At 36.1% G+C, this 12,133-nt stretch overlaps 1 protein-coding gene across 2 annotated transcripts; it reads right to left on the reverse strand.

Annotated features, from left to right (window-relative positions):
* Positions 1–9: 9 nt before the first annotated feature.
* LOC132701572 (sorting nexin-27) lies at positions 10–11,757 on the reverse strand. 2 transcript variants are annotated; one of them, XM_060669634.1, is made up of 8 exons: positions 11,248–11,757; positions 9,251–9,353; positions 8,981–9,197; positions 7,002–7,195; positions 6,792–6,942; positions 6,572–6,732; positions 2,842–3,210; positions 10–2,773 (listed from the first exon to the last, which is right to left on the reverse strand). In XM_060669634.1, the coding sequence occupies exons 1-8, from the start codon at positions 11,508–11,510 to the stop codon at positions 2,705–2,707; spliced, it is 1,527 nt and encodes a 508-aa protein (XP_060525617.1). In that variant the 5' UTR covers positions 11,511–11,757; the 3' UTR covers positions 10–2,704. The 2 variants fall into 2 exon arrangements, with proteins under 2 accessions (XP_060525617.1, XP_060525618.1); XM_060669635.1 differs by lacking the exon at positions 11,248–11,757 and adding an exon at positions 10,846–11,067.
* Positions 11,758–12,133: the final 376 nt, after the last annotated feature.

The following is a 12,133-nucleotide window of genomic DNA, read 5'->3' on the forward strand; positions in this document are numbered from 1 at the left end:
ATCGAAACCCAAGCAAAACGGTCAACTAACCTTTATTTATTCTTTGACAATATTTTTAAGTTACAAGGTATCAACGGAAACGGAGAATATGTACAATTTCGCGAGGAACTGTTTTATAGAATTTTGTTCTTGGCGAACGAACCTCAATCGAGTAAGACACATTTTACACTAGGTAGTCCAGCGGCTCGCGCATCCGACCAATTTCTAATTTCTTTCTATGGCACTCCGGAAAATGAAAAAGTAAAGTCGCCACAACCCAAAGATCCGTTTTCGGATACACGAGACTTCTATCTCGTACTAATACGTATTGCACGACAATCGATTTGAACTAAATTAACTACAAGGGGGCAGAGGAAAATCTGCAGCCTCTAGATGTACAGTTTTTCAAAAAGTACAGGGGCGAAATTTTTGAAACGTTACAACTAAACCTAACCTCGGAGGACGTGCTCCGTATAAGGACGTCGGGTGCCTCTTAATTTAATTAATAAATACTATAAATATAATTCAGCTACTTTAAATTTGCCTAACTCGCTAGTGCTCCGATATTGTTTAAACGTTAACGAAAACGCAGTGAAAATAATCGTTAAAAATGGAACGGAAAAGTCGTAATATATGTACAAATCGCTTTTAACGATATATTAGCCTTTTAGGTTAGGTAACCCGAAACAATTCGTTACGTAACGTAAGGGGTCGACATTTTAAAAGCACACTCGATGAAATCAAATTGCAAAATGGCGGGAGTTATTGCCAAGAGTTTCTCTCTAATTGACTATAGTGATTTGTTCAAATTCGACGGGCTAAAAGGAAAGTCGAAATTCGTAATGTGCTCTTAAAACAATCGACTACGGCGGTAATAGCAAAATAACCCATTAAATGTGTAAATGCTGTAACGCTAACGGTACTGTTAAACCTCTTTTATATAAACTTTGATATTTTCTCGTTTAACGTCTACAACTAGTTCGCGGTATTTTTTTCCGACCGGGAGCGTAAATTCTCATTTGGAATTTTAAAATTTAAACGTTTTTGCTAAGAACGTAAAAAACTAATATACAGGGTGTTTTTGAAAAATGTTCCGCGAATTTATAGGGTCAATAGAATATTAAAAAAACATTCTAAAATTGCTCCTTAGAAGATAGAGGGGGGCTTCTGTAAAAGGGACCTCGTAAAATTTATTTCTGAAAGGGTTTAAGATATCTAAGTAAAATTTAGACCACAAATGGAAAATAATTTGCAATATTTGCGCATTAAAATTACTTCAAATAATTTCCTAGTTCGGTCGGTATTAATTGAATTAGGCTACTAAATTGAAGTTGGCCAGTAATTTTTTCTTACTTAAAAAATATCACTTGTGCTTAAACAAATGACAATGTCCCTCTAAAAAAATGGGAACAAAATAAGTGGCATACAGGGTGTTCCGAATTAAATTTAGAAAATAAGAAAACTATCAATCGTTTTTTATCTTAATCAGTTTGACATAAAAATTGCTGCATTCTTATTATTTTATTTAGCCGTATGTGAGACCCCGTCATCTCGAAAAAATGTAAAATATTACAGTCTAGATAAATCCAAAAGTCTCCGTCATAGGCTAGCAAATTGTGGGCTCCCTAGATCCACCATTTATGATGTAAAGGAGCATGAGGACGTTACTAGTTTTTACAGCAACGATTTGTCAATGCACTTACTCCTTCAGATCTTTTAAAAACAAAACATTGGAATGATTTTGTTAAGTTTTTACTTTTTTATATGTATGACCGCGAAATTTATATTTATGTACATTTACATTTACAAAAAAATAAATAGTTTCAAGTGATTGGGATTGCTGAAGTTGTACTGTAACTCAAAAAGCAGTAATTTTTGGCAATAAACAGGAGTACCATTTATATGTTAAAAATAGCATTTTTGTCCGAATCCCCATAAAAAAAATTGCGAACAAAATAAGTGACACGCTTGTTTTAGCGATCTACATTCTACGACGCAAATAGGACCTAGCATATATAAACATTTCGACACGTTTCCTTTCTGAGACACACGGTGTTGAAATTCAAAGAGCAAAATTATTTTTATCCTACCGTACCACATTTGCATGGAATATTTTCAAAAAAAAAAAATGGTGCGCCACTGTATTTTCCAAATTAAATTTTTACCCAAACCCAAAAAAAGCATTTCAATCATGGCGATACCGCCCAAATTATGATAAAAAGATTAATAAATTTAAAAAATATTTCGCACCAAAAGATGTACACTTCGCAAAATTTCAATTAATTATGAAATTATGATAAAAAAAATAGTTTTTTTTAAGCTTCCACGCTTGCATCTCGGAAAGGAAGCATTTCGGGACATCCGGAATCCAGCTCTAAATTTCGTCTTGCAATATGCCATAAAAATTTGGTGCATTAATTTCGCAACACCCTGTGTAATCTAACTTTCGTTTCTTTTCAGAAAAAAAGAATTTTTTTCGGGCACATGTCTAACCTTATTTGTTAAAATTTTATTTGCCCTAGAAGTTGACGGAACGTTTTTCGAAACACCCCGCAGGAATGTTCCAAAGACGTTCGCGACGCGTTTCCACAACGCGTAACGACACGCTCGTTCGTTAACACCACTGAAGCGGGCTTCACCCCCGTTTCGATAAATTAATACTACGAATAGAAGAGATTTACAAAAACAACAAACGACCCGGTCCGGGTTAGCGTTCGTCCCTCAGTCAGTCGCCGCTGTCCAGCCACTTGCTCTCCTCGAAGATTTGCTCGAAACAGTCCATCAGATAGACGTACTGATCGCGAGAAGAAAACGCAGAGATAAATGTCTACTGTTACGATAAGGACGCGTCAAACTACTTACGTATGGTGTGAATATTTTCAGCCACCTGGGTGTCTTATCGGGCCTGTTGTACTTCAGACAAAACGCCATCCCCTCCTCGTCCACCTCCCACTGCCTGACCGAGTCCCACTCGAGCGCGACCACCTGGCTCTCGGCGGTGCCATCTTCGTGGCACGCGTGAAGCTTGATCCCGGCCGTACCGACCGAGACGATCACGTGACCGTCCTTCCTCGAGTCGCACGCGCAGTGCGGGAAAACCACCTCGCCGTAGCCGGGCAACTCGCGCGCCAACTTCAGGTACTCCGTCGCTCGGGTGTTGTCCTGGAGGGCTTTCAGTTGGTACAGACGTTCGCCGGCGTTGATGTGACCCCTGTTCACCTCGTCGATAGCCTGAGAATGGGCGGCAGCGACTTATTAAAATTATTTTTTCACCATTTGAACCATAAGAAATGATAATAAATCAGCTTTTCGAAGAAATTTCCCACTGGCTATTATAATACTATTTACAAATCTCCTGGATTCCTCCTGCGTCATTTGTTGATGAATACAACCTGTTTGCTGCTTCTGAAATTGGCTCGCATTTTACTTTGCACCGGGAGTTCAATTTATCTTGATAACATTTTAATTTAGCTGTAACTTTTTTGTTTTTTGAGATTTCAAGGTAAACAAATGAACAAAATGTAGGCTCAGTAGTCAAGTTTCTTTCCAAGTGATACATAAGCTTATATCCTATATTTTTAAATGGAACACCCTGTATATTATATATGTGTTTAATAGAATATCTTATTTCGATTACAATGATGTGACACACTTTATATTTTAGTCCACTCGTTTTTGACAAACCGGCAAAAATAGGAAATTTTTATATAATTTCAGAGAGTGCGACAAATAATAATATGTTTTGTTTGACATATTAGTAAACAACGTTGATGGTTGAATTATAGTCCAAATCAATATTGTTAAAATGGTTTTTCGCCAATTTAGCATCCCTGAAAGGAGTAATATGCTTCAAGTATACTTTCTGAATAATAAAAGTGCAACCGCAGCTCGTCGTTAGTATATTAAACTTTATCCAGACCGCCGAGCTCCTTCAAACCAGATTTTCCAAGGCTGGGAAAGAAATTTGCAGAAAACGGTAACGTATTAAATGCTAACAAGGTATGCCGGAATCATAATGTTTTAAATGAAGAAAATAAGGCAAACATGTTAGGATTCTCTGAAGCATGTCCAGTTTCCTCTATTATTACTAGAGCATATAAAGAGACACGTATTTCCCGGGGATCAGTCCACTCAGTTTCGAAAAAATATAATTTCGTAAAACTCAAAAACTAAGTACAGAATGATGTCAAAAAAGGATGTTTATATTTTTTAAATAGACATAATGAGAATAATAATTTTTTGAAAAAAAATTTATGGACTGAGGACAGTTCGTTCACTACAAGAAAGGGTTGTAATAGACAAAGTACCCAATAAATAGTCCTAGACAAGTACATGAAATAAAATCCCAGGGGTACCAACCAATTAATGTATTGTGTGGTGTCATAGATGGACATATTTTGGGTCCGATATTTGTAGATCAAAAGTTGAGATCGTTATTTGCAGCATTTCTCCGGGCACGAAATAGATAGAAGATTTACACCTAAATATATCAGGAGCTGATTATATGGCAGCAAGACGGTGCCCCTCCTCACAGAATTCATCAACAACCGACGCAGAAGGAATCCAGAAGATTATTTGTAAATAGTAATAAATCAAATTTCGCAAGTTTCTGGCATTTTAGTAAGGAGATCGCGGATCAAGCATGTGACCATGGTATATCCGACTTCTCGAAGGCTTTTGACTGGATAGACGCTGATATCGTTCTATCAAAGCTTGAGAAAAAAAGTTTTAGTAATCAACTTAACAAACTGTTTGGTTCATGCTTGGATTCTCGACCACGGTCTATTTTTTACAATTCTTTTGGAATGAGTGAGTAAAGTGAATAAAGTTGAGAGGAAATTTGTAAAAGCAGTGCATGTCAAAGAAATGATTTTATTAAGGGTTGCCTACTTTAAACATTACTCTGGATATTTTCATTAATTTGCCTTACTTCCTATCTAATTCTAAATTATAAGTCATCGAAATTTTGTGATTTTTCCTTATACACTATCATTTTAAATATCTCAGAGCAACAAATTCAGTGGAGTAATTAATATCCGGGGATCTGGCGGGCTATTCTATTGATCTTTTCTACCAATCCACTGTCGGGTAAATACAGATGGCCGGAGCGCTATCCTATCGGAACCAAATCTGTCTACCTAGCACGTCAGAGAGTATGAATTAAGTTATTTTAAAGAAATTATAAATATCAGGCTCCAGTAAGATTTTGATTGAAGAAGTCACTCATCGGGAATATTGTGTACTCCAACACATACAATTTTGTGTACTTACTGTATTATTAAAAAAAAAAGTGCCTTCATCACTAAACAGTATCTGACGATGCAAAAATGGATTTAAGTTGCTCAAAACGAAACTGTAGTCTGCGGTCGGGATCATGTTCCTTCAGCATTCTGTAGTAATGTAACTCTTGCGGATGATACTTTTTTTCTTTTAATACAGGGAAAACTGTTCATTCATTATTATATGAAGCCACTCCAGGGGATTATCCTCAATTTCTGATAAAATATTTAATCTTGTGGTCTCATTAGTTTTAGGATGATGCGACTGTAGACGATCTTTTACATGCACTGTTTTGATATATTTTCTATCAATTTTTCAAAGAAGGCTCTGTAAAATAATGACAGCCCTACTAAATAGAAACCTAGATGTCAAAAAATTAGTTTTTATGTGTTAATGTGTATTGTTATACAAATTGTTATTTATTATTTACATTAATTTTACTATATCATTTATTCGAAAATGGTTTTTACACATGAAGAAAAGTGTGACGTGTTAGGATGCCAAGAGAATGATACATAAACCTATATCCACAGCGCATTCCACCAGATGAATAATTTTTTCTGCGCCTTGATCGAATCTTGAGAAATAATGAAATTGTTTTTCCAAAAAGACGTGAAAAATAAGTAAAAACGTGAAAATTGGTGTTATTTTTAAGCATATCGTAGCAATTCTATTCAAGACATGGTCAAAGACTGAAACTTATTAAAAAAAAACACAAATTTTGCCTTTATAAATTCCCAACAGTTAAACAAATTACAAACTTCTTGAGTTCTATACCAATTTCTTCAGCCGCGAAAAATATTGAGTTTGATTATTCGAAATATAAATATAAGGTCTTTTACATCAATTGATGCTTTAAAATTAATTTATTTTGGTCTGATTAGTTCCAGGCTGGAAAATGTTTCTAATATCTATTGTTCAAAGTTCCGATGGGATTCTCAAATAATGTCCTGTTACAGAGATTGCCACTTCATCTTTAGTAATTAGTAATAAAAGTTAGTAATTGCCTAATTTTCTGACTTTTTTTGCTATCAAAATTAAACTTTAAAATCCTATATTGAAGAACGAGGTATGTGACAACTTTACTGTACTGTACTGTGTTGACAATTACTCTTCGTATTAAAAATATTAATGTCAGATCACAAGATATAGATTTAGATATTTTGGTACTTGTAATTAATTTATACTGTTTATTTTCATTCGACATTATTAACCTGTAATTAGAATTATTTGGTCGGGCAATAACTTAAAATAAATAAATAAATAACTGTTTTGCATCCGAAATCGAAAGGAAATTATTGAAATAACTCGCCTGCCAAAACACGTATAGGGTTGCCTGGGCGTCGGCCATGAGAGTCAGTTCCCTTTGCACCGAAAACAGCCATTTTCGTACCGACAAGCACGTGCTCGTCGCGGTACTGTAGTTCTGTATGTACAGGTTGTGGGGGTACTCGTTCGGTTGTAGTTTCCTTTCTGAAAAAAAAAAAATGGCGTGGGGTTTGATTTTCCCCCTCTTCATGCGATTTACGTACCGAAATTGTACTCGACGATTTCGAACAGATAAAAGTAATGCGCGATCTCCTTGCTCATCCCGATTTTGCGCACTATGGCGTCGTAAACTTCGTCGGCGTTGGAGCTTTTCTTGAGGGACACCGTGACCACCTCCCGGTCGGGCAAAAGTACCTAAAACACGACGACACTCCCGTTTATTTTTGTTCAAATTTTTGCGGTTTTTGCCGTACTTTCAAATCCACGGGGCTGCTGTTATTGTCGTCGTCCTGGTCCGTGAGGAACTCCTGCATTATTTCCGACTCCGCGATCACCCGCACTGCGCAGACCCTCTCGAGGTATTGTTCCAAACCGCGCCGACGCGCATCTAACTGCTGCTCGCTCAACGTAAATGGCCATTTGCCGGGTAATTTTGGAAATGTGTAGCCTGAGAAAATGTTTCTGGTAACGAATAATACGCTGACACGAAGGACTGACGGGACATGAACGGTTTGCTACGGGCGTCTTTTTTAATTGACAGTGATGATCCAAACTCAAAGATTAATTAATTTAATTAATCGATTATTTTACGTTCAACTTTGGCAACGTGTAGTCGTCCAAACAATATATTCAAGTCATTCGTCAACAAGAGTTCGAATCTTTGTCGGTAAGAGACTGTAAAAAATAAACTACAAATTTACAAAGGAAATGAGATGAATACAAATCGCGACTAGTTATCAGAAACATCATATTTTTACAGTCAAATTTTGGCATACCCAACGAAACCATAGTGAATTGTTTTAAATATTCAATCTACATTTTGCGTCCAATGTCGTGTTTATCATACCACTCCTAACGTTTTTGTGCGTAATCGAACGCCATCAAGCCAAGTGAGTTTATTTTTGTTTGTTTGATAATTAATCAACTATTGGAATATTAATAGTCAATAAATCGTGTTTGCTGACACACTTTGTTTTATTTTTTTATTTTTATTACCATTTCATAATATCTGAGTTTCACACTCCAATGTTATGATATGCGAGAATCGCTTACAGTGTTGCCAATCTGTCCCCTTGTGTGCTTTTTCTAGAACGAGGTGTAAGTCACGCGTGAAATCTAGTATACTAATTCTGGGGAATCCGTGAAATATTTGTTGCGAAAGTATAACGCATTTCTAAAGTTTTGTTACTGTTTTGAACACTTTCCATTAAATCATTTTCAAATAAGAAACAAATATTTAGAGAATATATAGCTCTTATTGGTGTAAAACTGTTAATTCCATTAGAACAATATTTATGCTATAATTTTATATTTAGGCATTCATATAGTGAGATAACAGCTCTGGTTTAAGTTTCTTGTTTTGTGCATTTCATTCAATTATGAATTCAACTGTCACTGTGGCTTCTTGCAACTATTCTCTTTTTCCATTTTCTTATGTATACTCATATAAAATTAAAATTCTTAGCAGCTAAGAAAAAAATTATGAAACAATATTTTGAGGAAAATTTCGGAAATATTATTTTAATTTTAGATTTTAATTTAATATTGCTACCGACAATACTCTTTCCTCCTCTTTGAAAAGAGATTTTATATGTATATTTTGTATCTATTTTTCAATTTCAATTTTCAATTTTGATGAGAAAAAAAATGAATATGGAATCTCGTTCTCAACCAATAACAACAAAATGTTATTAAAAAAATTGAGTTGGAGATCACCGTTTTGAAAGAAACTGGCGACAAATGCCGATTAACGGATGAAATTTAGAGGCATGCGCGGAAGTTCTTTCTCATTTCTATCATAGCTTCCCGAGGCGTATTAATTTTTCACGTATTAGGGTCATTATAGCTATATAAATTTTATACATAACCTAAAGATATATTTTTTTAAACCCGCGAAATCGGTAAAATCATTTAAAATTCTGGGAAATCTGGTGTATGGTCTGTTCATAGATATAAGTGACCAATTGCTTTTGAACGGATTATCCAAGGGACGTCATTAACATACAATGCAACAAGATTATTACCTTAATTAATTAATAATTTCCTGAATTAATAACAATAATCTTGTTGCATTGTATGTTAATTACCACACTTGGATAATCCGTTCAAAAGCAATTGGTCACTTTCTTATATCTATGAACAGATCATACCAATTTTGGATTGTAATTTGCCCCTCGGTCTGGAACGTGTGATTTTGATGTTCACATCTGTTTTTAAATTTTTACCATCTTACCTATAAACTCCTTTTTAAGATCACTGTGTAGTTTGGCGAACTCGCGGTACCTTCTAGAACAAAGGTGCCTGCCGGCCATGTATATATTGAACGTGACGTATCGTTCTCCGCCTCGCTCATTGTAATGATAGTCGGGAATACTGATTGGGAGAGATCGCTTTTCGCTGTAGTCGTAATAGACCTGGCTGTCGTCGGAAGGTTCCAGACGCTCCGCCTCCTGCAAAAACCTTGTCACCACCGCGACTCGCCGCACCACCACTTAGCACTTACTTGAGGGGAAACCGAAATCACAGTTAGTTTCAACACGTCGCCGCCAGATTTGATGAGGTCGACCACCTGCTTGTGCGTCGCACCTTCAACGTTCACCCCATTCCTGCGAACCAAACAACCCCTCAAAATTTCGTTTCTGGGTGTCAAAATATATCGATAAAGATTTGAATCTGTACGGGGGTCAAAGTAATCGTCAAAGATCAATTCGCCGAACCAGTAGCAAACAACTGATTATTAATAACCCAGACGGATAAATTTATTGACAATGCCCGATGCAAAAAGCATGGCGCCAAAAGCCAGTATGGAGGCGGAGACGGTTCAAATTTCATTACCATTATGATGACCTATTATCAAATAACAACAAATAATATCTTATCGTGAGGACGCAATACTTTCTTATCCTCTTCAATTACTCACTCAAAATACTCACTTGGGACCCGCATTGTCGCTGGGGGTGAAAATATGGCAACTCAACATTGCTTCGATTAATATTTCTGTCTATATTCTTCGAATTAAATGGAAAATATTCACGGTTGACAAAACGAATACTGCTAGACCAGCAGCTACTTTCACTTTGCAAAACGAGTCTATGAAAAAATACGTCTGTCCAAGATAAACAAGTTTTGTGTGTATGTGTGCGCGTTTTAACTGAGACGAAATAAAGGGGTCATATTTCTGTGATAAATCTAATAAGAAGTATGCACTTAAAAGATAAAATCGATTAGTTAATCTTCTACAACTTGCAGCTCTATACCCACCTACAACTCACCAGACCAAATATCTGCCATTTCCAAATATAAACCTTGCGTATACAACACGATCTTGAACTTCAAGAAAAGCGAGCTTTTTTTCATTGCCTGTTTACTCTGCTATTTATAGGAATAACAGGCTACTTTATATAATTACCAACGTTTAAGGAACTGAACCGACAAACTATGGGTTCAACAACGTTAACCGACCCGTTAAGGTAGGTAATTTCTTTATTCTTCTCTAAGAATCGGCGCTTAAAATCAGTTACAGAAACTTTTTATGTAGATTACAGAACCGATTTCAAGACATAAAATGAAAGCATCAATAATCAGGAATTTAACAGCTCCATTTTGGCAAATCCGATAGTCAAACAATTCAAAAAAGCACCAAGCGATAATTTTTGCATAATTTCTACAGTGTATTTTTCTTTTTAACGCCAATTGAAACGATTGTTATGGTTGGGTGGCAAAATTGTTTAAACCAACTTGGATTATCGCACAAAAAATGCAGAATGCAAAACTTTGTATTCATTTGCAAAAATAATATTTGCCCATTTCGAAATAATTATGACGTGAGGAAAGCATGAAAATAAATTCATAAGATCCTTTTTAAATCGGCAACACATTATATATATTAAGTAAATTTAATATACAATGTAATAAATTTGATGTAAACAGAAAAAACTCAGTAATTGTCTACACTAAATATCATAAACAACATATACGTGGTCGGCTTTATTGAAGGCTCTTTTATGATTTAAGACACTGTCATAACCTATTATCTATTGCAAATATCCCTTTCACTCTATAATTTTTAACATTTAACTGTTTCTTATTAATAAGTACCTGTTTTTGCTCAAAAAGTTAGATACACTATGGTACATGGCTTGTTCAAATATCCTCGAAAAACAGTCATAAAACAGATAGAGACGACCGACAGCATTTTATTTATAGCAAACTTTCCCAGAACCTATAAAAAACTCGCGTCGTTAAAAAAGTGCAGGTAAACGTTACAATATTAGAAATCAATATTTATGTAAGGGGATAAAAATAAAACGGCATACACTATAAACAGCATAGCGTTTCAATTACCTTGAACATTCCTGGCATTTACCTTACATATTCGTTTTTAAAAAATGCGAACGGATCTCCTCAAACGTAAACATAACCACAAAATCAGCTGTCACACAATCGTAAACGAAAATCAATACTTCTTAAAGGTATTGCACCCCGAAAAACACGACTTACACTTCCAATATACGATCCCCTTTTCTGATTCCTGCTTGTTCGGCGGCTCCTCTGTCCAAAACGGCGCTTACGTGCTGCAGGGGGGCGTAAAGTTCGCCGTTGATGCTCCTCAGTTGGCCTCCCTCGCTAACCTGGCCTCTAACGTTGAATCCGAAGCCAGTGTCGGTTTTATTAATGGTGACCACACGGGGACCAGACGGCAATTTCATATTGTTGTTTTGAACTCTAAAATCACGATTTGCGGCCGCCAAATTCTCGGCCATATTTTGACAGTTCACTTTTATCGAGCACGTTTACATGTTTCTGGCATATTACATCCGCGAGATTCGAACACGGTTCCCCCTCCAAGGAGGAGCACTGACCTTGCACCAGCACACCGGCACTGCTCCGCGCAGTTCTGGAATGTGAAAGATGTGATCCGCGATCGAGGAGCAACGAGCCGAACGAACCAGTTCGATGGTTATTGAAACGGATTATTTTAAATTGCGTTAATTTGATATCCAGATTGAGTTGCCGAGAGATCACAGACTACTGTAAAAAATCTGAGAAGGAACTTTTCTAATTACATAAATCTTTCTTAATGTGGGCGTCTGATTGTGGCGAATATGTTTTCAACTTTTTTTCAAATTCCTGCTGATAAGAAAAAGCTGCAAGGATATTGCAGTAAATGCGTTATTAAGAATGGTGTAAAATATTAACAAAAACTGCGGTGCTCCTCGATACAACCATCGTTAGCTAGTCCGCGGTGAGAGATGTATACACGGTTGCATACCCGTCCTGCAGACAGGGAGCGGGCGATACATTTAAATATTACTTTTTTCCATCTTTTAACATGTATGAACAATAAAACAAAAACCTTTATCCTGGCACAGTTCGACGCTTTTTG

Source organism: Cylas formicarius, unplaced genomic scaffold, assembly GCF_029955315.1.
Source record: "Cylas formicarius isolate icCylForm1 unplaced genomic scaffold, icCylForm1.1 PGA_scaffold_4__25_contigs__length_36172078, whole genome shotgun sequence".
In the NCBI taxonomy this organism is placed as follows: Eukaryota; Metazoa; Arthropoda; class Insecta; order Coleoptera; family Brentidae; genus Cylas; species Cylas formicarius.

What these genes read in the sequence shown, in the direction of transcription:
- LOC132701572 (XM_060669634.1), bottom strand. Translation starts at nt 11,510, where the DNA reads ATGGCCGAGAATTTGGCGGCCGCAAATCGTGATTTTAGAGTTCAAAAC. An exon ending in TGATTTCGGTTTCCCCTCAA is followed by an intron (nt 9,198 to 9,250) that starts GTAAGTGCTAAG and finishes AGGTTTTTGCAG; the next exon opens with GAGGCGGAGCGTCTGGAACC. An exon ending in AATCGTCGAGTACAATTTCG is followed by an intron (nt 6,733 to 6,791) that starts GTACGTAAATCG and finishes TTTTTTTTTCAG; the next exon opens with AAAGGAAACTACAACCGAAC.